We start from the raw sequence: 25,389 nt of genomic DNA on the forward strand, positions 1-25,389 counted from the left end.
CACCACTAAAGGTGTGGACACCATTAAAGTATGGTATATTTTACAAGCCTCTTCCGATGATGTTTTGTTCTTGTATGCTCATGCTCTCTTTACTTCATAATCTTCATCATCATTGTCATCATCATCATCATAGTACAGGATATGAGGTAGTACATGTACTAAAGTACCTGGACCTCAGCTTCAGCAAAAACTCAGGTCGAACGATTGTCTTGGACAGTCGAGGGAGAGTACTTTTCTCTCCAAGTGTTCTCCGACTATCTCCGATAGTTGGTCAGCCTTGTTATCTACCGACGACACGTGCTTGTGGAATCTCAAGTCCTTGTCGATGATGACTACTAATTCTGTCTCCGTAGTAGAGCTCTGAAGATCATTTCCTTTGAAACTGTGGTCAGCATTAATATTGCCTCTTCCTATTTGCAAATCTTTACACTTTTCTTCGTTGAAAGGAAGTTGCTATCTTTCAGACCATGTGATCACCATATTCGGATCTTCTTTCTGGGCAATGCTACATACTGGGCCATACATCTTGGTAGTGTCAGCAAACAGCTTTACCGTTCCTTTCACTTCTGGTGGTAAGTCATTGATGAAGACCACAAACAGCGATGGCAAGAGAACACTACCTGTGGTAGAGCAATTGCAACAGACATCAAGGGAGTAGACTCCCAGAAACTCAAAGAACAGTATTTCTTCCACAAACTTGGAACATCAAAACCAAGCAGCTTGAATAATTTTTTTTTTTTGCTTTTTGCGCTTGTCACCATGCCTATGCCGGCTCATCCTTCACCACACTCTTCTTTTTCTTTTTCATTCCTCATCTTCCAATTCCTCTTCTCCTATCCCGTTCCCCAATATTTTTCCCCCTCCGCCTTCTTTAGCCCTCTTCCCCTTTATCTCTCTCCCTCCCCACTCTCTTCCAAACACACACCATCTCCCCCTTTCTTCTCTCTCCCCCAAATTTTCCTCCCTTTCTTTGTATTCTCATTCTATCTCCCTTCTTCGTCTTCCTCTCTACCAATATGTCACTCATGACATTTCACTCTCAGCAATACATCACACGAAATGCGCATACCTCTGCCAAATCGGCATTCTCCATTCCCAACACGTCAGTGATGACGTTATTTGAGGAAATCTTTTGTCAACCCCTGCCCCATTGTCTTTCTCTTTTGCTCCGATGAAGGATCAGGCCTGAACCGTGAGCTTCACTTTTATTCACGACGTATCAATTCCTTTTGAGCTATTTTATTTTTTATTTGTATCGACTTTTTTGCTGCCCATGCCAATTTCTAATTTTGTGCTGAAATTGCATTCTTTCTTTCAAGGGAGTCGTAGTCCCATTCACAGTTACATATTGCAGCATGCCTGGCAATAAGGCAAACTCAAACTCAATATCTTTAGCCTGACTCCATAGGCTGTCAACCTCTTGCGACAGTGTGGGACAGACTCTCGTGTGGGACACTGCTGAATGCTCCCTTAAAAATACCTCTGGACGTCCCTTCACCCCGGAGTCCAGTCCATTCCTCCAGCATCTAGAGAAGCTCTGTAGCAGATGATTTTCCTGGTGTGAAGCCATGCTGACAACCTTTGAGCAATCCATTTTCTTCCAAATACTCAAATGATGAATCCCGGACTAAGCTCTCCATGACCTACCCGACTACTGAAGTGAGGCTTACAGGTCTGTAGTTTTCAGCCCCTTCTTAAAGATTGGTGAAATGTTTGCTGTCTTCCACGCTTCAGGTAGAACTCCTTCCTCCAGTGATTTGTGAATATCAGTATCAGTAGCAGTGCTAAACAGTTCGATTAGTCGAGAAAGAAGACCTCAGGACAAGCTAACATGTTATTTTTAAGTCTGTTTAACTTCTTCCTGACAATTGCTGCTGACATGACATTCATAATCACATCTGGTCCAATGTGCTTCTGTGTCATCACAGTCGAGGTCATCCTTAATGAAGACACTTCCAAAGGAGTTGTTGAGTGTTGCAGCCTTTTCCACATCTGACTTCGTCCTGGTGCCAATCTTTCTCCAGATTTCTGACACAATTCATCCCTCACCTCAGCATACCCCCAAAATACTTTTTGATTGACCCGAATGTTATTCACCATATCTGCAAATTTGCTGCTCAGTTAATGAGTAGAGTCTTTCAGTTTGTTTATTTGCTTGGCATACTACCCCATGCCTAATAGAAAATCCATCTGACTACGTACTTACTTATACTTCTTCCAAAGATACTTTTTCTTCTTGGAATCATGAAACATTTTCTTGGTAACATTATATGTTCATCATTTTGTCTTGGTTGGGCTTTCTATTTGGCACAAACTCCTCGACACAAAGCTCAAGCGCATTGACAAGTTCTCCCCAAGCTCGTTCATAGTTTTTATTTCTTAGTTACTCTTCCCAGCCAATCTCACTTAGTGTACGATTCAATCCATCATTGTCTCCTTTGGGTAGTTGGAACTTCTTGCCTTTGTTTCTAGCCGATGGCTCTGCAAGTGGAGTGAAATGGAGTGAAACCAGTGGTCACTTAAGTCCAAAGGTTCCATGTGTCTAACTTACGAAATAATATCCTCATTGTTTGTTATTATCAAGTCAAGTACATTTGCACTATGACCTGTAAGATAGTGTGTTGGCTCAGTGACGTGCTGGTGCAAATATTTCCCTTGAATCATGTCGAGAAACAAGTGTGATAGATAATGAGGTGGCGTGGTCGTATATATATTAATGCAATCAATTTCTGGGAAATTCATATCTCCTATCACATGTGGAGGTTGAAAGAGGTGACAGTAAGGGAGGCATTAAAAGAGAGGCTGAGAAGGGTAGAGGATGATGTGGTTGAGCTTGAATGTGGTTGGATGTCAATGAAAGATAGTCTGTTGGGAGCCGTTGGTGAGGTATGTGGATGGACAAAAGGACCACCGAGGCACTCGGAAACGTGGTGGTGGGATGATGAAGTTGGAAAGAGGATTGACAAGAAGAGGAAGAAGTTCAAGGAGTGGCAGAAGGTGAAGGGTACGGGAGCAGAAAAAGCAGAGCATGAAAGTTATAAGGCAGCCAGGAAGGCTGCAAAGAAAGAGGTAGCAAAGGCGCAGGAGGCATGTAGGAAAATGTTCGGAGAACGCTTGGATTCGGAAGAGGGTCAGAGAGCGGTATTCAGGAATGCAAAGCAGATAGCGAAAGAGAGGTGTGATGTGATGGGGGTGAGTTGCTTGAAGGATGAAATGGGACAAATCGTTGTGGACCCAGATGGAATTAAAGGAAGATGGAAAAGATATATTATATGGAAATGCTGTTGAATACAGAGAATGAATGGGATGGCAACATAGAGAGTAACCCAGTTTTAGGACCGGCAGAGAAGATAACTGAGAAGGAAGTTGAGGAAGCGATAAAAGCAATGAAGAGTAGAAAAGCGGGAGGGCCGACGGGAGTTGTGGGAGATATGTTGAAGGCAGCGGGAAATTGGGGTGTGAAGAGAATGGCAGAGATCTGCAATCTGGTGGTGAAAGAAGGCCGCATTCCAGTGGATTGGGAACTGAGTACCCTCGTCCCTCTATACGAGGGGAAAGGTGACCCTCTGGAGTGTGGCTCGTATCGAGCGATAAAGTTATTGGAGCATGGAATGAAGGTACTGGAAAGGGTGTTGGAGAAGAGAATAAGGAAGAAGGTGAAGATCGACGAAATGCAGTTTGGATTTATGCCAGGAAGAGGAATGACAGACGCGCTCTTTATTATGAGGCAGTTGCAGGAGAAGTACATGGAGAAGAGGAAGAAGTTGTTTTTTGGGTTTGTTGATCTGGAGAAAGCATTCGATAGGGTTCCACGCGAAGTATTGACATGGGCATCGAGGAAGTTAAGAGTGGAAGAATGGTTGATCAGAGTCGTGATGGCAATGTACAAATGAGCGCGCACAGCTGTAAGGACGAACGACGGGAACAGTGGTGAGTTTGAGGTGAAGGTGGGAGTGCATCAGGGGTCGGTACTAAGTCCACTACTATTTGTAGCTGTGATGGAGGTGCTGGCTCAGAACGTAAAGGAGGGTTTACCGTGGGAGTTGTTGTATGCAGATGATCTGGTGTTTATTGCGGAAAGTATGGATGGACTGAAGGAAAAGATGAACAAGTGGAAGGAATGTATGGAGACAAAAGGTCTGAAGGTGAATATAGGAAAGACGAAGGTGATGGCAAGTGGTAAAGCATGTGGTGAGGTGGAAAGAACTGGGAAGTGGCCGTGTGCTGTGTGCAGGAAGGGTGTCGGAGTGAACTCCATTCAATGTACAATGTGCGCTGAGTGGGTTCATCAAAAATGCAGTGGTCTGAGAGGGTCATTAACCAGTGTGGCAGCTACATTCAAATTTAAGGTGTGCACAGAGGGAGCTGCAGATGGAGGAAATGTTGAGTTGGATCTTGGAGACGGCGTGAAGCTGGAAGGTGTGAAAACATTTTGCTACCTCGGAGACATGCTGAATGGAGAAGGTGGATCAGACTCGGCAACGGTTGCTGGAGTGAGATGTGCATGGAAGAAGTTTTGGGAACTGAGTGGCATGCTGATGAGGAGGGGAGTGTCGTTGAAGCTGAAGGGAAATGTGTATGCTGTATGTGTGAGAAGTGTTATGATTTAATGGAGCGAGACATGGGTAATGAACGTAGAGCAGCAACGAAGGCTGGAAAGGGTGGAAATGCGAATGGTTCGGTGGATGTGCGGAGTATCGTTGAGAGACAGGAAGACAAATGATGAATTGCGAAAGATGATGGGAATAGAGCCTGTGATTGATGCTGTGAAGAGGAACAGGTTGAGATGGCTTGGTCATGTGTTGAGGAAGGATGAAAGTGACTGGTTGAGAAGAGTGATGGAAATGAATGTGGAAGGAAGTAGAGGACGGGGAAGACTGAGAAAGACTTGGCTAAAGATGGTGGAAGAAGAAATGCGGACAAGGAGGTTAACAAGGAGAGATGCAGAAAATAGGGCAAAATGGAGAAGATTGTCATGGGGACCGCAAGGCTAACCCCCTGCTCTTGCAGGAAAAATGGCCTTAAAATGCATGTTGTGTATCACAAACAAATGCATATTTCATTGCCTACACGTTTGGCCTTTCTAGAAGTTCACATAATGCTTTGGAGTTCTCTATGCTGCTGCAAGGACTCCTATAAATGCATCTCAAGTATATTTTGCTTCGCATTCAAACATAACGAGCACCGCTGTACTTCTTGAAATTCCGATCCTTATTCAAGCGTGTAATTCAAAATACATCCCCAAAATACCTCTCGCTGCATAATTCAAAACACCTCGATCACTGCACTGGAAAATCTGGTGGCAACAATACTGTACTGTAAAGGATGGGACTTGTAATACCCTCTCCCACCTAGAGGTGGTACTACACGATACACATTAAATAGAGAATTTTCATTTCCTATCTCCCCCCGAGACCACCGACAAAGATAATAAAAAAAACCAAAAAAAAAACCTATGCTTTAAACGGGGTCATGCTGATCCTATGTAGAAAGTCTGGATGTAATTGACCCAGAACTGTAGGAGGAGTAGCATGACAAACAAACAAACGTAAACACCACACACCAGTCTGTAAATTATAGTAAGGATGAAGTTTGGGTTTGTTTATCCTATACAGACATGCCACTCTATTAGTTTATTTATTAATGAATCAGCATTAGTACAGGACAAGACTTTCAGATCAGACTGCTCACGTCTGTCATCTTTCTACACACCATTTGATGGATGACTCATTGCTTCTAGTAACTTCTGGCTACCCTCTGGTATGTCTCCAGTAACCCCAGTGAAGCTTTCTTCTTCACCCTGTAGATCTACTTGAAATTTAGAACTATTTCCATTCTCGTCTTATTCTCTGCTCTCCTGGCATTTCTAGTGTCCTGGGGTTTGTGATGGAGACCCGCCAAGGTTTGATGAGTTCTCCTGACTTCTGGCATCCTGGGGTTCTGCTGGAGATGCAGGAGACTCGCTTAGGCCTCACGACTTTCATCTTCCTTTGATAATAATAATTCTGCCCTGTCTGATTATGAGGTCCCCTCTCTCCATTTTCATTCCTTCTCCTTAGTTCCTGCTTCAGTTTACAGCCATCTTCCCTCTGACTTGCAGTTAGGGTTAGGGTTAGGGTTAGGGTTAGTTTGTCAGATGTCAGACCCTAACCCTAACCCTAACCCTAACAACCCTAATCCTAACCCTAACCCTAACCCTAACAACTCGGTGCTGTGTATGTGTTTCTCAATTTCTCATTTATCCTCAAGTTATTCGCTAATGCCGGAATATCCACCTCCTTTCTGGTGCTGTCTTGATGGATGAGCCGTGTCCCGTTTCCCTGTCCACCAGTTCTTGCACGATTCCCATGTCTCAGTAGTTTGCTTTGAAAGATGTTAAAGCTACTATGAAGAGCAAAGCTTAGTGTAATGCGTTAACTGCTTCCAAAGGAACACTCTCATTTGTTTGTTTCAAGATCCAAGTGACTTGGTTTTTGGCTGTGAATAGAGGATTGATGTTTGGGTTTAGACATGACAAACTGGTTTATTCCAACTTGTCACTTCAGCATATGATCTTCTCGTTTGTTGGATTCCATCATCATTCATACTCTTCATAGATTTCTGAGCTTCTGACATGATTTTGCCAACTTGTTTGCTCAAATTCATCTCGACCTGGCTGGTCACATGATTGACTATTTTCTTGCTCTTCATGGTGGCTTTAACTGCTTCCAAAGCACTAACCTTTCAGCTTTTGCAAAACCAGTTCATATATATTCATGAATATGTTATATATCTCAAAGGGATATATACGGAATTTCGAGATTATTCTGGACAAAAGACAAGACACCGTCTCAGGGGCGGATCCAGGGATTTTTTGACAGGGGGGTGCATGAATCCATGGAGCTGGGGGGGGATAAAAGGGGGGTCTGGGGGTCCCCCCCCCCCCCAGGATTTTTTTTTTTAAATGATCGTCAGAAACGGCATTTCGTGCGTTCTTGAAAGTTTCTGCAGTTCCTTGTATTCTTCCCTGGTCCAACAGTTCAGCAGATTCGCACCGCCTGCACCCTCATCCTGGATCGAAGGGGGGTGCGCACCCCCTGCACCCACCCCCCCCCTGGATCCGCCCCTGCGGTCTGCTTCGTAAAAATAACTGAAAGCTTGGGAACAAGAATCACCACCATTTTGTTCTGCAAATCACTGATGGGGGTTAGGCCTCTACTTTGTCCGAGGTGCTGTATACTTTGCCTGAGGCACTATCCTCAGAACAGATTACTTTGTCTATCTCCTCAGAACAAAATCCTCAGTCTCCCTCCTCAGGACAGACTCCTCCATCTCTCTCCTCAGAACAGACTCCTTCGTCTCCCACCTCAGGACAGACTCCTTCGTCTCCCACCTTAGGACAGACTCCTCCGTCTCCCACCTCAGGACAGACTCCTTCGTCTCCCACCTCAGGACAGACTCCTTCGTCTCCCACCTCAGGACAGACTCCTCCGTCTCCCACCTCAGGACAGACTCCTTCATCTCCCACCTCAGGACAGACTCCTCCGTCTCCCACCTCAGAACAGACTCCTCCGTCTCTCTCCTCAGAACAGACTCCTCCGTCTCCCACCTCAGGACAGACTCCTCCGTCTCCCACCTCAGGACGGACTCCTCCGTCTCCCTCCTCAGGACGGACTCCTCCGTCTCCCACCTCAGAACAGACTCCTCCATCTCTCTCCTCAGAACAGACTCCTCCATCTCTCTCCTCAGAGCAGGATACTTGTACTTCATCCAAGCGTTACATTAACCACCCACCTCTTCTCCATCCCCCCCCCCCCCCACCCCCAGCAATGTAACTTTTCAAACAACAAGGGTCAGTGATTACAAAATTAAATGTGTACATAATAAATGGCGACCCTTTCCCGGTGGAAGTTTCTGGACATGCTGGACATTGAAACGGTATCGAGTCATCATCCTCATGTTGGTTACACTGTGTTTTCGGGCTGTCAGCAGCATTGCCTGACCCCACATCCCAACATGCACATCATGGCGGCCTTTGGTGACCACAAAACGCCTGGCAAGGCCAACGTGCGGAAGCTTAATTAAAACCTTGCCCAGGTTCTCAAGTACATACTCCCAAATTTGGGGCCTCTAGATGCTACTGTTCAGCTGTGAAAGAGTAACAAACAAACGCACAAACACTTTAAATGATTTATAAGATAATGTGACACGTGAACCCAATCTGTCAATGATACTGTGCTTGTTCTGGAGCCGGAGCGTTTACAGAACTTTTTGTGATTAACCACAAAGGATAAAGACTTGGATGTTGGTTTACTTCAATGAATTACAACATGAAGAGAAAAAGGACAAATCAACACTGACTACATGACATTTGAACTTGAGATTCCAGTAACGTGAGAGATGGATTCAGGTGACATTGCCAAGCAGGCTAACCTGATCAGGTTAATTGTTAACATAGCAGATCGATAAATTGAATATTTCGGCTGTTCATCTGACTGGAGTTGACTCTCAATCTGCAGTAAAAACATCGGTAAGGTAGAGGAAAAGAAACGACTGTGATGCCATTTACTTATAAAATTTGAATCACGAAATAGCTATGACGACACTGACTGTGGTGAGAAAGGTGCCTCCATTATGACGTCACTGGTACCCAGAGCACCCCGGGAGGTGGTGACACTTCCCCCAACTTGTGTGTGTGTGTGTGTGTGTGTGTGTGTGTGTGTGTGTGTGTGTGTGTGTGTGTGTGTGTGTGTGTGTGTGTGTGTCAGATCCACTACGAGCCTTAGATCATGTAAAAAATAATACTAATACAAGTTACTTAAAATCTTATCTCTGCAACTTACTGACCACATTAATCAGCAAAAAACTCTTGATTTCCATTATTGGTTGAATCACCATTACATTGCACTGAACATGCAGTGGTGAGCAACAAATTAAATAGTGTTGTGGAAATGACTCCTAAGAGTTAACATTCGTTCGTATAGTTTACTTAGTTCCTTCATGAATGTCTCAAAGTGTGTGGTAATTACTCCTTATTACCTCCGCCACCAAAGGTGGATGGAAGTTATGTTTTCACCCCTGTCTGTTTGTTTGTTTGTTTGTGAACAAGATCTCTCAAAAGTTGTGGACGGGTTCAGACGAAATTTGGCAGAGAGGTAGCTCCTGGTATGTGACAAGAACGAAGTGATTCGATTTTGGTGAAGATCCAGATCCGGTTCCGGCTAGTAGAATTTTTAAAGTGATTCTTCACCATTAGGAGATAGGGCCTAAAACGATACAACCACCGTTTAAAACCACCGTTTAGAGGCCATTTTTCCCCGCAAGCGGGGGTTGGCCTTTTTCGGGGACCGTGGTTGTTGTTGTTTTTTGGTCCCCTTTTTGAAGCAATGTTTTACGGCCGGATGCCCTTCCTGCCGCCAACCCCGTTTGTCGCCTTTTTACGACACACAGGGAATTACCAGTGAACTGGTACTCAATTAGCTGACCTCAGAAGGATGACAGGCTGAGTCAACCCCCCTGGCGTTAATTCAGCGATCGACCAGGATTCGAACCCAGGATCCTTGGTAATCCTAAGCTGGCACCCTAGCCGCTAGCCCAACACCAGGCTTCAACACCTGGTGTACCAGAATATACAGCAGGATATTTCAAAAAGTTGTGGACGGATTATTTTGATTAAATGTGATTCTGTATTGTGATTTTCTGGTATTAGATATGCATCGTTTATATGTTTAGACAGATGATGTCCATCCTCCTCAGTGGATGTGTCTAAAAACTTCCAACCCTGTGATCTACCATTTGGCCCATGCCTCTTCGCCTCCTCACTCGTGCCCGGACCGCTTGCAATAATGTGCAGCTGCTGTTATGATGCTTTCTGCAAGGCTGATTCCCAATAGCCACGGGTAGTTGTTCCTGCTGTGTCCCACCAGACCCAGTGAGGATATTTCTTGTCTTATCGATCCCTTAATGTTGTATATATTGCGTGGTATGAATGGGGCCCGATAAGTTAGAATAATCAAGGCTCCCGTTCATCCTTTGATCCGTGGGCATGTATTACCAGTCGTGGATATGGGCTTTTATTTGTTGATAATTGTTATTGCTTGCTTCTTTGTATTTCCTCCTCCCCCACCCATCCCCATGCCCCCCCCCCCCCCACAGTCACCATCCCTCCCCCCTACAACCGTGGCCAATGGGGTTGTGTGTTGAGGTGTATATCTGTATTAAGATAGCTTTATAGTGGCGTTTTTACAAGACTGCTTCTAATAACAAAACTAATGATAATAGTATAATATTAATGTTATTACAAAACAATATTAATTCTATAAATCCCACCTCCCCAAGGGGGGTTTTCCTCCTTGAACAAATGCCGTGTTAACATGCATAAATATCCTATCGTGCAGTTTCGTGTGAGCATCAGCCCATACCAGAAGTAAAAATATTATAAACCACAAACATGTATGATTATTATCTTTTGAAACAGTTGCTAATGCTGTTTAACACTAAACTGAAGTAAATTTGGAGGAACCCAGACATCAGTCAATGCTTATCACATTCCGAACAAACCTAACCATAGATCTACTGTAGTCTATGTACCCTACAGGGTTAATAACACGACCCTTCCTGTCGCTAACATGGAGTCCTTCCAAGGAGTTTTTTCATGGCGTTTTTCCAAAGCCGCTTCTATTTACAAAAGTAATAACAGCACTAGTGATAGCATAATATTAATGATATTACGAAACAATATCCCAGGGCACAAGCCCAGCTGGAGCCCACATGGGTTTTTGTTGGTTAGTTGAGCTAAACTGGACTTGGGCTTTGAACTGGGCCCTATGTGGGTCCCAGGTGGGCCAAACCAATGTTGTTTTCAGAAGTTTAACAAAATGGCAGCTATATATATATATACACATATATTGTCATGTATCTACCCTGGAGTGAACACAGCAGGGTGACCAAACAACCTTTAACTCCAAGGCGTTCAATTCAAAAATGACGGTATTCTTTACACGCGAGGGAAAGGAAAATGACAAACTTACCTGGACGTCTTCCACCCAACGTCTTCGAACCTGCAATAATCAACTCAAACCCGACATGGAATTCAAATTGCAACAAATAAACAGGTTTTATGAAAGTAAATGCCAGCAAACAAGAAAATGCATGATAAAACTAATATCCTAAATGGAGCGCCCCCATACAGACTCATATACAACACAAGGGAATGATAAATAAATAAAATAATGCTCTTTGTATTTGTATCGCCCGGCACTCAGCTCTGGTCTACAAGGCTTTTCGAGTTTGATGGTCATATCCATAGTATAACCACCCCACGCGGGAAGCACACAAGATGGCGCGGATTCCCGCCCGTAGCCAGCCGCCGGCATGAGACAAGCAGACCGGATAGCCTCCTTTGGTTCGCTCACTATCTCCTTCGTCTCCGAAGAGCACCACCGTCAACCAACACTCCCTCCTCCGATGTTGCAAAGGTTTCCCGAGCTCCACAAGTTCTCCTCACGAGCGCACTCGAGACAAAACGTGACCGCCCACGAACAAAGCCAGGACCAAGAGAGAGAGAGAAAAAGAGAGAGGGGTAAACGCACCCTCTCCTCTTTTCACTGACGTCAGACTCGAACCAATCCCCATGCCCCACCACTTCAGTCCATGACCATGACCAATCATTCCCTTCGGGGCGGGGCCTTCTTTTGCCGATCGACAAATGTGCTGGGTATGTGTCGGGCTTTTCGGTGCTCTAATGTGCCTGAGTTCGTTTCCTGACAGCCCTCGTTTTATCGCAGGCCGATTTATTATAACCACAAAGGTCAGATCATAAGATCACAAGAGATTATTTTTGCATCTCAACAAGAGCAAGAGGAGCATCAAGTAATCAGCTTATGATATAAGATTGTGAAAACGAATAAAAGGTAACATATTTAGAGTACAGTGCTGTTTTAAAAAGAGACTGTTAGCAATGGAGATAACACATCAAGTAGATAAATAGAAAAAGTTATGCTTGGTGCTTCGTGCAATTTGAAATGAATGTTTTAAATATTAGGCTGAACAATATTTAATATGGAATGGAATTACTTAACTTAGACCAACATGATCTAAGTATAATGGAATCTAAGTATAATGAACAACAACATATAATGCAATAACTTCGACCAACAAAAGCAAAAAGTCAAAATATCTTGTTTTGGAGAAAGTCTGGTTAAAGCGAAATTATTTAAGGACATATATTTCTGATTAAGTTGTTTCGTTAACATGAGAACTGATGGTGTTCGCAGTGTTTTAAGAACATTTAGTTTAGAACACCATGCATGGTTAAATATCAGTTTGCATGGAGCATAATTTGATCAACATCATATGTTCTATCAGAGCAGAACTGGCAATTTTTCAAAGTGATTTTTAAATTTCTTGTAGATTCAAATGTTTCCAAGCATGGGTGCGTATGTGTGCATGCACATGTGTGTAATTTCATTGGTTTACTGAAATTTATATTGACATGCATCTTTTCTTTGATCTGAATATTTGTCTGGTTAACAATTATTGTGTGGTTGTATTGACAATGTCAGGGTGACCCTTTAGAGCGTGGCTATTTGATTCCTGTTTACGCGGCAGAAAGTTCAGTTGACGAAATGATCGCACTTGAGTTACTAGTTTATAGATTTAAACATGTAACTACACAGCCATTCTGGTTGCAGCGTATGTCCACCAAAGCAAAATACACCTATGACCTTGTGGCTCAACTGGACCTGGACATTTTAATTCGACTTTGATTTGAAATTTTGTTTTTCTAGAAAATCCCAAGTTTAGTATCCAGATAATGACCCAATTTAAAATATGACCTTTTTGACCTTATGACGACACTAGCACTTGCATGTGATTTTGAGGGATGTGAACTAGTAAAATGGGGGGGGGGGGGGGGGGGTCATTTAAACAATTACTCCACAACATCCATTTAAATCAAAAGTTGATCCCAAAACGCGGTGTCTATATCCATTAGTAGAAGACAGTTGAACCTTTGAAGCATTATAAATTATTTTATAGCTGCAAAATGTCTCTGATATAGTTATGACAGTGTACAAAGTGACAAGGCCAAACATTACAAAAGTTGACCTATTTTTACATCAAGAAAACATTCAACATTTTGAAGAGTCAGCAGTGAAAGTGGCAATGCAGGTTTAGAAGGTGAGGTTTCTCGATAAATATCTAACTTGGAGACAGTCTGTACATGTCACACGGTCTGCAGATGACTTTCCTGAAAACAGTCATGTCTGCTGCATTAAAAACATATTACTGACGTAAATTTTGTGAAGATGGGACATTATTTATCATACAATTGATTACGCTTCATGGTTTATTTGAAGGCATGAACATAATTTTTATGCCTCCGTCACTGAAGGTGGCCGGCCGGAGGCATTATGTTTTCGGGTTGTCCGTCCGTACGTACGGGCTAAACCTCGTTTTTCTCAGCAACCACGTGTCCAATTGAGACGAAACTTTCAGGATCGGAGTGACACCCATGCAGAATGTTTTTGATTCTTGTGACGTCATACGTCACGTGGTATGGCAGCCATCTTGGATTAAAAGCAAATAATTAAAAAATATTTCTCAGAAACCGCTGAATGGAAAAATGTGAAACTTGGCACATTGTCAAGTACTCCGAATGGGGAATAAAAGCATGATAATGATGACATCATAGGTGAAGTGGTATACCAGCCAAAAATGTTTTAAACAAATTCCTTATCCTAAAAATCTGAAATTGCATCCAGAGGATCTATGACCCATTTGCGTTGAAAGATAAAATTAATGACATCATAGGTCACATGGTTTGGCAGCCATATTGGATTTAACCTAAAACCTTTAAAAATATATATTTTCACAAACCACCAAATCGATTGAGTCGAAACTTTACGTGTGTCATTGACTAGGCATGGCGATTAAAAGATGATCACAAAAACATTATTGGTCACATGGTGTGGCAGCCATATTGGATTGAAGGCAAATATGAAATAATTATATCTCTAAAACCGCTTAGCCTATTGATGCAAAATTTTACAAATAGCATCAAACACCACTGTTGCATATAGTTATAAAATGATGATGTCGTAGGTCACGTGGTTTGGCAGCCATCTTGGATAGAAAAACAAACTATCCGATCAACACAAACTTCACAAACGTGATCTCCTACCCATACATATGCAGAGTGTGCATTTTAAGGTCATATTTTAAGGTCATATTTCATGTGGTATGGAAGCCATATTTGCTTGAAAGCCGATATTTTAAAAAATCCCCTCTCTGAAACTGCTTCACCGATTGAAATGAAACCTGTCATGGCTGGTGAAAATGTGATACTTGAAAACAGCTGAAGGGATTTAAATCAAACTTGTTTATTTTTAGGATGGTGAACAAGGGCATATACCCATTGTGGGACTATGCGGAGGGGTATTGGCGACACAGTCGCATTGCTATAGTTTTTGTATACATTGTCGAGGCTCATGGAACCTTTATTTTACAATCTGGAATGGTTTCCGCATTCTTTCTCAAATAATGAATTAACTCGAGCGAAATTGATGGTGCACCAACGCAAATCCCCATGCTTCCCACCTAAAGCAAAGGTGAAAGACAGCAAAAAGTTCCACCATAAATAACTCAAAATCAAATTTTGAGTGAATATTTCTCCCGTTTTGACCCCGTTAACTCACTCTAAGTCCCCATCTCAATGGGGCATGAACCAGGGGTCAAATCCCAAAAATCGTGACATATTTCATGCGTCTCCCAATGTTGATTGCATATCGAAAGTTTCATTAAATGTTTTAATATGTTCCTCTTTGCATTTTTTGGTATTTGACCTTTTCACCCGTTTCACCTTCATGCCATGTGGTGATCAAAACTACAAAGTTTGGTGAATTTATGCCCAATCGTTTTGGAGGTGATACCGTGACGGACGGACAGACAGACAGACAAATCTGATTATAATATCCCCTCATTTCTTCAAAAAGTACGGGGATAAAAATGAACCTCAGGCAGGATATGAATATACCACAGGCATGCAAGCATAATGAACAGCTGGCTTTGATTTGCTTGTGATACATTTGAATACATGCAAACTCAAAATGTACACTCTTGTGCAATTATTGAAGTTCAAAAACAGATAAAAAGAATGTGTACAGTCCGCTGAGAGGGCAGAAATGGGGAGGATTGAACATGGCTGTTAAACAAACAAAAGAGGTCAACAAAAATATGAAGCCATCACATCATAAAGAGATTCGATGGAGCCAAAAAAGAGTGGAAAGTGGTAATGTATATCATATCAAGTACACAACTATAGCATGATTCTTGATTGCATTCTTCCCCACTTCACCTTGCTAACCCCTTTACCCCCATCCCTCCCCCCACCCTCCCCCCTCTGCCCTCCCCTCCTTCAGTATGTTTCATAAAATCCTTTTTCTCCCATTACTCCTATCCTTTCCCAACATTCTTTCCTCGCACCTCTCACGTTCTCCTAATCTGCTTTCTTTTATCTTCCCTCCTCTTTTATCATTTAACGACACTCCCTCCATTTATAATTGTGCATGAATGATAAATACATATCACCACTGCAAGCAAATTATTTTTGGTCTAGGACTATATATTATATATATATATATGTATATATATGTATATATATATGTATATATATATATATATATATATATATATATATATATATATATATATATATATATATGTGTGTGTGTGTGTTTGTGTGTGTGCGCAGTGAGTGGTTATAATGCGGAATTTAATATGGTACGGGAATTTGAAGGTATCACAATCTTATGCATTTGAATCGTGGGAACTTTCAGTCACCAATAAAGTAAAGCCATGAAATAAAAGGTGAAAATGGCAACTTCCTAAACACCTGACCACAGGTCGTCAAGCTTTGTGCGAACTGCCAAAAATAATTTTCTTCGTGAGAAAATATATTGTGAAAAGAGGAAACGTTTTCTTGAAACAAGAAAACAATGAGAACATTTTTCTAGCTGCAAATGTTTTTTCTCATGGTTTTCTTATTACCTCCGCCACCAAAGGTGGATGGAGGTTATGGTTTTACCCGTGTCTGTCTGTTTGCTTGTTTGTCTGTTTGTGAACAAAATATCTCAAAAAGTTGGGGACGGATTCGTACGAAATTTGGCAGAAATGTAGCGTATGTGACAAGGACGAAACGATTAGATTTCGGTGAAGATCGGGATTCGGATCCGGCTATGAGAATGTTTTAAGTGATTCTTCACCATTGGGAGATAGGGCCAAAAACGATACATAGCAGGATATCTCAAAAGGTTGTGGACAGATTTGGATGAAACTTGGTGGACCGGTTGGGTGTCTGACAAGGCGGATTCGATTTTGGTGAAGATCTGAATATAGATTCGGATATGGGAATTATTTAATATCTTAAGTGATTCTTCACCATTGGGAGATCGGGCCAAAAACGATACATAGCAGGATATCTCAAAAAGTTGTGGATGTATTTTGGACGACACCTGTTGGACAGGTTGGGTGTGTGACAAGGAAGAATGGATTCAATTTTAGTGAAGATCCTCCGGATCCATCGAGTAGAATTTTTAAGTGATTCTTCACCATTGAGTGATATGGCCAACCAGGCGGAGGTATGCTCTCCACTGAGTGCCATTCTAGTTCCAAGAAAGCTTTCCTTGTCTTAAGAAAATATTTTTTTGCTAAGAAGTTTTTGGTAGTTCATTAGTCCTGAGGAGATTAGCTCGCTCTATGCACAAGATTTATGACACTCTTTGGTTCAGCAAAAGAGCTACCTGTTTAAATTAACCACAGGAGTTTAGTATATATATATATGTATATATATATATATATATATATATATATATATATTGTTACGGAACCCAACGTCGGCCTCTGTGCCCCTTACCGAGGGGGGATTAATCCCCTCGTCTTTGACTGACCAACGGGGTCCCTGACGCTGCACAGCTACCTCCGGAAAGGCAGGTGCACAGCCCCGTTCGTACCGCGGACAGATGTCAATTGCCGAGCGGTTTTAGCAACCGCGGCACGAACTATTAACAAGGACGAGACCCGATTCTTGAACGTTGGCCAAATCGTGCCGCAGGTATTCAATTGGGAAATCACTAAAGTGATACGGATGTAAGGGAAAGAAAGGCAAGGTAGGAAGAACAAATCTAATTTATTATTATTATTTACAAGACCAAAAGAACTAAGGAGAATGGAAAGATAAGAAAATAAAGGCAGAAAGAGGGACGAACCAGAAGGACACAGTGCAACACTAGCTTAACTAAACGGTCTTACTTCACCCAGGGACAAGACACACAAAACAAACTCACGTACACAAAAGGATGGAAGGACAGGAATGGTTTGGGATGGCAGAGGAGGGTCCAGGTAGATGGTAGGCATCGAGGTCCAGCTCTAAACGCGCGCTCCGATCCGCGCTTTTGGGGTCGAGGCGAAAACCCGGCAAACACAGCTCCGCTTCGGGCTGGCAGCGAGGAGCCGGCAGCTCCACGTATTTGGTTTCACACCGGCGGCTGTCTCCCTCGTCCTTCGCCTCCTGCGTCTCCGACGCTCTTTTCCTCTTCCGCAGAATCTGCCTCTGGTCCAGCGCACCTCCCTCAAATCCCTCTCACTGCTTTTCCTCTGGCCCCTTACGCATCTTTTCTCATCTCATCTGAGGTTGGGGCGTCCCGCCGCGGGTTTTATGCCACGCCTTACCAAGCCATACCCACCGAGCCTGTGGTTGGTCGTTCGGGGCTCCACCCTTGATGATGAGGTGGGGCCATGCCTTTCTTCCCCGAACCGACCGCGTGCGTAATGGAGGACGAATGCAGTTGGCAATCGAGGCTTTGGGAATGGGGGCTTTGGGAATGGGAGGGAGCTACCTTATGTCATCTGGTGCAATGCAGTGTCAACTAGTGGGAACAGAGCCTTCAACTACATAGACTAAGGAGATAACTGTTTAGAAGGATATATGATTTGCTACGTGCATGATTATGGCTTAACTAGGAGGACGACCTTTGACCTTTACACACCAAACGGAGATATTTACAAGAATTCATTACACTTACAGAGGGTGATATTTACAACAATTCATTACACTTAGAACAATACAAAAAAACACAATTCTCAAATCCACAAAAAAAAAATATATATATATATATATATATGATATTTCAAGTATAACTTGTTTATTACTCCGTTGCAAAGAGTTATTTTGTTTGCGCCACAGCAAGTACAGCCAACGTGTGTACTTTTTTCATTATCCATTCAGCAGTTTCTCAATCAATCCTCTGGTTTTAATTATGAAACAGAGCTGGGAGTATCCATCACATTGAGGTCTGGTGCGTAACTTCTTGTACCCTCCTAGCCGTGACACTCCTCCAACTCTCCCCCACTCCCTACACACACGCACGCGCACACACAGACACACACACACACACACACACACACACACACACACACACACACACACCGGCCCGAGCTCACGGTGTTGCCTAATCGCCTCCCGTGTCATAAAAGGCCTACTGGCACCACAGGAAGTCTAAGGCCCCCCTTTGCTGCAGTGCCAGCCACATGCATCAGTCATCAGTTTTTTTTTCTCCAAGTGGGTGGCTCAAAAGGTCAAGACTAGGACATGACCCTACAACCTTCCTGTTTTACCGGTGAGCACTCTGGCACCCGTCAACCAAGGTTTCCGCCTTCCTTAGCTTACAAAACCATGGTCCACCCCATGGGCAATGCAGTGCAGTCTTGAAACAAGCCTTCCCTAGAGATGCAAGTTAAAGTCTGTGTAGGAAACTTGTTTGGATACACAGTGACGGTGGATTCAAAGGGAGAAGGTCCAGGGGTCTATATATACTCTTCACCATTTCAAGAAAAAAAAAAATACATCTTTAGATCTTCTTTCAACAATATCTTAAATTACAATTATTTGCATGTTGACTAGTTTTTCTTGGGGGATTATGGCGAGTGACATCAATTTATCACTGCGCACCTCTGATGCTGGCCATGGATTGTCAACAGTTTTTTGGGAAAAAATGAACTCCCTCCCTCCGCGCAACTCCCTCCCACATTTTGAAAATCCTTCATCTTCCACTGGCCCTCTGAAAGCCATTGAATCACCCCGACGAATGCTCACAACTTACGACTCAATGTCAACGTGCTGAACCACTTGAATATAAACGACCGGTTGGAGAATGAATTCCAGGTACATGAAATCGACCAATTTCATTTCGACTTGAAGTGGAATACACTCGACACCAAATACGAGTAAAAATTCAATCAGTATTGCAAATACAATTTGACTCGATATAACTAAAAAGCAAGTAGGATCACGACACACCACCCATGGATGGGGGAAAGACACAATAAGAGGGAATGAACAGATATCGTGACCTTGACGTCTCCTGGAAAGTCCCACTTTCTATCGTGGAAGCAATTTCCAAATATGACCGATCGCGCTCAGCATACTCACAAAAGTTTCAGCATACCTGAGACATTGTGGAACTGCTTGGAATAAACGTTGCAGGACAGTTATCAGCAGCAGCATAAAATGATTTTTGTAAGTACATGTCCAAGATTAACAAACACGTGATAGCCAGAGAGAGAGAGTTAAGAGGAGATTGACAGATAGAACGCGTACAGGATGCAAGCGGACAGCAGGAGTTCTGGTCTCAAAGCAGCCAGCAGCTCTTTCCGAGGCACATCGTGTGGGGAAGATGAGCAGATAATGAGCGGTGCACAGGCAAAGCCTTCGGTGATTGGTCACCACGGGCTGATAACACAATAGGCGGGAATCTTTTCAACACAGGAATGCCTGCGTTTCGTTGCCAACCCATTTGGAAGAGTCCGAGCAGGTTTTCCTCTCTCGATGAGCAGTTATTTTGTGATTTGTGAAAAAAGGATCCTCAACGCCTGACACCAGAATTACATGACAGTTTTGACAGGCAGATATAACCGTTTTTTTTTTGTTTTTTTTTACAGTTGGGCTCAAAAACATTACGTTCCTGTTCCCAAGAATGTTATTATGGTGATGACTTTAATGCAAGAAGATAAAACCAAACTATTCATATTACACAGTGTCAGGATACATCGGGTGCCGACAACATACATTTTGGTGTTCGGCTTGTGGTTCAGTTCAAGTTCCAAAGCAGCCAAACAAAACATTTTATGGTTTCACAATTAAGCAAACAACACGTGTTGACTTTGGCCGAACGCAAAACTGATCTGAAACTACCATCAAATATATATATATATATATATATTTATATATATATATATATATTGGTGTATATATACTACTGTATATATATATATAAACATAGATATATTTTCGGTAGTTCAATAGTACTGAGGAGATTAGCTCGCTCTATGCACAAGATTTATGACACTCTCAGGTTCAGCAAAAGAGCTACCTGTTTAAATTAAGCACAGCAGTTTAGTATTGTTACAGACACGACTTTGATGTTATGGTGGGCCGAGCGGAATGGCCGCCGTGTCCGCACAAGTTACCCGATTATACTCGAACCTTGTCCGAGTCGCGCTACGCTAGATCAATGAAGGAAAAGGACACAACGGCTGGATTAAAATGACACGACACCAAGGGTTCAGTTCTCAAGACCTCCGGAGGAGGTTATATTAGGGCGGAAGGTCAGATTACAACGACAAGAGGGACAGCATAGAAAGGCAGGCACTTGGACACACTCTTATATTAGCCCCGACAGACGACAGATAAACGGGACAAAACTGACTCACACGGGGATTGATGGCAAGGAGGGGCAGGTCTTCGATGGCTCAAGGTGCACCTTGGCTCAGGGGCAAAATCGACCCGGTCCAGTCCAAAGATGCGGGAGGTCTCACTCAGCGCTCGGAGGTGGTGACTTGTCTTCTCAAGCTGGGGGCGCATCTGACGTCACGTCCGGTAAGTCGCTGCGTATATCCGGCGGGGAGTGACACGCCCTCGGCTCGTTAGCTCCGCCCCAGATGGAATCGGCCCGTTGCTTCTCATTGGGTGCGGGGGTTACCGGCTCCGCCCTTGACGAGGGGCCGACAGGCAGCCCCTTCGTGGTAACCCCGTCGGTGCACATGGGTAATGGCGGCTAACCGAGCCGGAGTGAGGACGCACACTCCCCACGCGCGCCGTTGTAGTTGTTGTTGTAGTTGTTGTTTGGGGAAGAAGATGGGAGGAGGTATGGGAAGGTCCTAAACTCACTACTGGTGCCATATAATCACATTCTGGTGCAACGAAGAGTCAGAATTAATGGAAACGAGTCCTTAACTGACATAGACTAAGAATAACTAGCAAGATGTCCTATAGTTGTCTACGTGAGATGCGGTGAACCTGGGCACGACATTTAATGGGGGAAAAAGGGGAAGGTCGGTTCTACAGAGTGTTATTTACAGGCAATGGGACTAGGGAATGGGGGATTGGGGATAGTTGGGGAGTATTGGGGAAATAGGGGAGTATTTACAAGCGGATATTGAGGCCAAATGCCATATCCGCAACAGTATATATATATATATGATATTTCAAGTATAATTTGTATATAGACTGGTGTATGCATATATATATATATAGATATATATATCTATATATGTATATATCTGTACAGTTACTGTGTTGTCTTGTCTTGTCTTTTTTTTCCTTTTTTTTTGGAAATTTTTATGAATTGTTTTTTTTTCAACTTAAGTTTTCAACTTCGATTCTTTATAAAATGTAATATCACGTATATTACAAATGCATTTGTGCAAAATAATTGTTTGAATTATGATTGGTTTAATCAATGACAAAACGGCAACTTTGGTACAGTCATTTATCTATATATCTATATATCTGGGCAGTGTCTGTGTTGTCACTGAACTACTCCCTGGAACTTTTGTTTCTATGGTTGCAAAGTGCTTTAATAACGTGGTGGCTTTGAATCACGTGGTGGTGAGGTGTTTTTAAATCATGTGGTGGTGAGGTGTCTTTAATTTCGTGGTGGCGAGGTGTTTTTAAATCATGTGGTGGTGAGGTGTCTTTAATTTCGTGGTGGTGAGGTGTTTTGAATTACGTGATGGTGAGGTGTTTTGAATTACTTAGTGGTGAGGTGTTTTGAATTATGTGGTGGTGAGGTGTTTTTAAATATGTGGTAGTGAGGTGTTTTTAATTACATAGTAGTGAGGTGTTTTTAATTACATAGTAGTGAGGTGTTTTGTATTACATAGTAGTGAGGTGTTTTTAATTACATAGTAGTGAGGTGTTTTTTATTACATAGTAGTGAGGTGTTTTTAATTTCGTAATGGTGAGGTGTTTTTTATTACATAGTAGTGAGGTGTTTTTAATTTCGTAGTAGTGAGGTGTTTTTTATTACATAGTAGTGAGGTGTTTTTAATTTCGTAGTGGTGAGGTGTTTTTAATTACATGGTAGTGAGGTGTTTTTAATTTCGTAGTGGTGAGGTGTTTTTAATTACATGGTAGTGAGGTGTTTTTAATTATGTGGTGGTGAGGTGTTTTTAATTTCGTAGTGGTGAGGTGTTTTTAATTACATAGTAGTGAGGTGTTTTTAATTACATAGTAGTGATGTGTTTTTAATTTCGTAGTGGTGAGGTGTTTTTAATTACATGGTAGTGAGGTGTTTTTAATTATGTGGTGGTGAGGTGTTTTTAATTTCGTAGTGGTGAGGTGTTTTGAATTACATAGTAGTGAGGTGTTTTTAATTACATAGTAGTGAGGTGTTTTTAATTACATAGTAGTGAGGTGTTTTAATTACATAGTAGTGAGGTGTTTTTAATTACATAGTAGTGAGGTGTTTTTAATTTCGTAGTGGTGAGGTGTTTTGAATTACATGGTAGGTATGTGTTTTTAATTATGTGGTGGTGGTGTTTTTAATTTTGTAGTGGTGTGGTGTTTTTAATTTCGTAGTGGTGAGGTGTTTTGAATTACTTGGTGGTGAGGTGTTTTTAATTATATGGTGGTGAGGTGTTTTTAATTATGTGGTAGTGAGGTGTTTTTAATTACATGGTAGTGAGGTTTTTAATTACATAGTCGTGAGGTGTTTTTAATTTCGTAGTGGTGAGGTGTTTTGAATTACTTGGTGGTGAGGTGTTTTTAATTATGTGGTGGTGAGGTGTTTTTAAATATGTGGTAGTGAGGTGTTTTTAATTACATGGAAGTGAGGTGTTTTTAATTACATAGTAGTGAGGTGTTTTTAATTTCGTAGTCGTGAGGTGTTTTTAATTACATGGTAGTGAGGTGTTTTTAATTACGTGGTGGTGAGGTGTTTTTAATTTCGTAGTGGTGAGGTGTTTTTAATTACGTGGTGGTGAGGTGTTTTTAATTACATGGTAGTGAGGTGTTGTTAATTACATAGTGGTGAGGTGTTTTTAATTTTGTAGTGGTGAGGTGTTTTTAATTACGTGGTGGTGAGGTGTTTTTCATTTCGTAGTGGTGAGGTGTTTTTAATTTCGTAGTAGTGAGGTGTTTTTAAATTCGTAGTGGTGAGGTGTTTTTAATGATGTGGTTGTGAGGTGTTTTTAATTACATGGTGGTGAGGTGTTTTTAAATATGTGGTCATGAGGTGTTTTTAATTACATGGTAGTGAGGTGTTTTTAATTACATAGTAGTGAGGTGTTTTTAATTTCGTCATGGTGAGGTGTTTTTAATTACATAGTAGTGAGGTGTTTTTAATTTCGTAGTGGTGAGGTGTTTTGAATTACTTGGTGGTGAGGTGTTTTTAATTACATGGTAGTGAGGTGTTTTTAATTACATAGTGGTGAGGTGTTTTTAATTTCGGAGAGGTGAGGTTTTTTAAATTACATGGTAGTGAGGTGTTTTTAATTACGTGGTGGTGAGGTGTTTTTCATTACGTGGTGGTGAGGTGTTTTTAATTTCGTAGTGGTGAGGTGTTTTTAATTACGTGGTGGTGAGGTGTTTTTAATTATGTGGTGGTGAGGTGTTTTTCATTTCGTAGTGGTGAGGTGTTTTTAATTTCGTAGTAGTGAGGTGTTTTTAATTTCGTAGTGTTGAGGTGTTTTTAATTATGTGGTAGTGAGGTGTTTTTAATTACATGGTGGTGAGGTGTTTTTAATTATGTGGTGGTGAAGTGTTTTTAATTATGTGGTGGTGAGGTGTTTTTAATTATGTGGTGGTGAGGTGTTTTTAATTACATGGTGGTAAGGTGTTTTTAATTACATGGTGGTGAGGTGTTTTGAATTACTTGGTGGTGAGGTGTTTTTAATTATGTGGTGGTGAGGTGTTTTTAATTACATGGTGGTGAGGTGTTTTTAATTACATGGTGGTGAGGTGTTTTTAATTACATGGTGGTGAGGTGTTTTTAATTATGTGGTGGTGAGGTGTTTTGAATTACTTGGTGGTGAGGTGTAATCGTCCCAAACTTCCAGTCTGCACCTACCCCTCCCGTATGTATGTGCTGAGTTCTTTTTTGAATTTTCATATATTTTTTCAACCTAAATCTTCAACCTAAATTGCCTATAAAAATGTAATATCACAAACACTACAAATAAATTTGTGCAAATAATTGTTTGTATTATGATTGGTGCAAATCATGACAACACAGCAACTCAGGTACAAAAGTTTGTCAAAAGTCAAAAGTTTGTCTCTGTGATGGATGCATGCATATTCACTTGTCAGATAGAGATATCAACAAAATAATAATACTTATATATTCTGATCAATTATAACACGCTTCTGATCAATTTCTTTCTGTATTACTCAATTCTTCTCCTTAACCTCATATTTATGATCTTGCCAAAAAAAAAAATGAACATCCTTAGAAAGGTTAGCAATCAATTTCTAAAATGTTTAAGTGCCCCAGAATTTAACGTTTAGCCATGTGTTATATAAAGACATATTTGGCCATTCAAGTCAATCATAACATTCCTTGTCTGTTCTTAAGGATATGTTGTTCGAATCTGTGATGTAGAATTGTGTCCAAGTGGCGTTTGTTCATATAATTTTCACATTTGGCTGACGTTCCCATGTTTAACAGTGCTTCGATGAAACTACTTTAAAAGGCGTTAAAAGTGATTAATAATGAATAGAAAGAGAAAAACAAGTTGTTAAACAGTTGAAGAATTTCTGCTTTCAGAACTCATTAATATACGACCTAAACAGAATAAACATGATTATTGGGCCATTCGTAACCATACTCATTTCCATTCGATATTGTTGTGGGAATGCCTTTTAGGGGGGTAACTTTGCGTAATATATTGGTCGGTATTTCCCATATTGCAGGTATTATAATAAGGTAATTTAATTGTGATAAAGAATATACGTCATTTTATTTGTGGAAACAGCCTGGTGTTGGCTTAGCGGTTAGGGTGCTGTCTTGGGATTCTAGAATCCTGGGTTCGAATCCCGGCCGATCGCTGAATTAATACTGAGGTCGGCAAATTGAG

At 41.8% G+C, this 25,389-nt stretch overlaps 1 protein-coding gene across 6 annotated transcripts in view; it reads right to left on the reverse strand.

Annotated features, from left to right (window-relative positions):
* Nucleotides 1-25,389, reverse strand: part of LOC137431178 (tensin-3) — a 391,044-nt gene that overhangs the window by 249,598 nt on the left and 116,057 nt on the right. The window contains exon 1 of one of the 6 annotated variants that reach the window (XM_068122191.2): nt 19,482-19,703. The exons of 2 other annotated variants lie outside the window; for them this stretch is intronic. In XM_068122191.2, coding sequence (XP_067978292.2) covers nt 19,482-19,562 — 81 coding nt within the window. In that variant the 5' untranslated portion in view covers nt 19,563-19,703. Of the gene's footprint in view, nt 1-11,393; nt 11,472-17,325; nt 17,665-19,481; nt 19,704-25,389 lie in introns of those variants that run through there. 3 more of the 6 variants (XM_078781595.1, XM_068122192.2, XM_068122194.2) reach the window with 3 other exon arrangements.

The sequence above is a fragment of the Myxine glutinosa genome, chromosome 7, assembly GCF_964187855.1.
Source record: "Myxine glutinosa chromosome 7, kmMyxGlut1.1, whole genome shotgun sequence".
In the NCBI taxonomy this organism is placed as follows: domain Eukaryota; kingdom Metazoa; phylum Chordata; class Myxini; order Myxiniformes; family Myxinidae; genus Myxine; species Myxine glutinosa.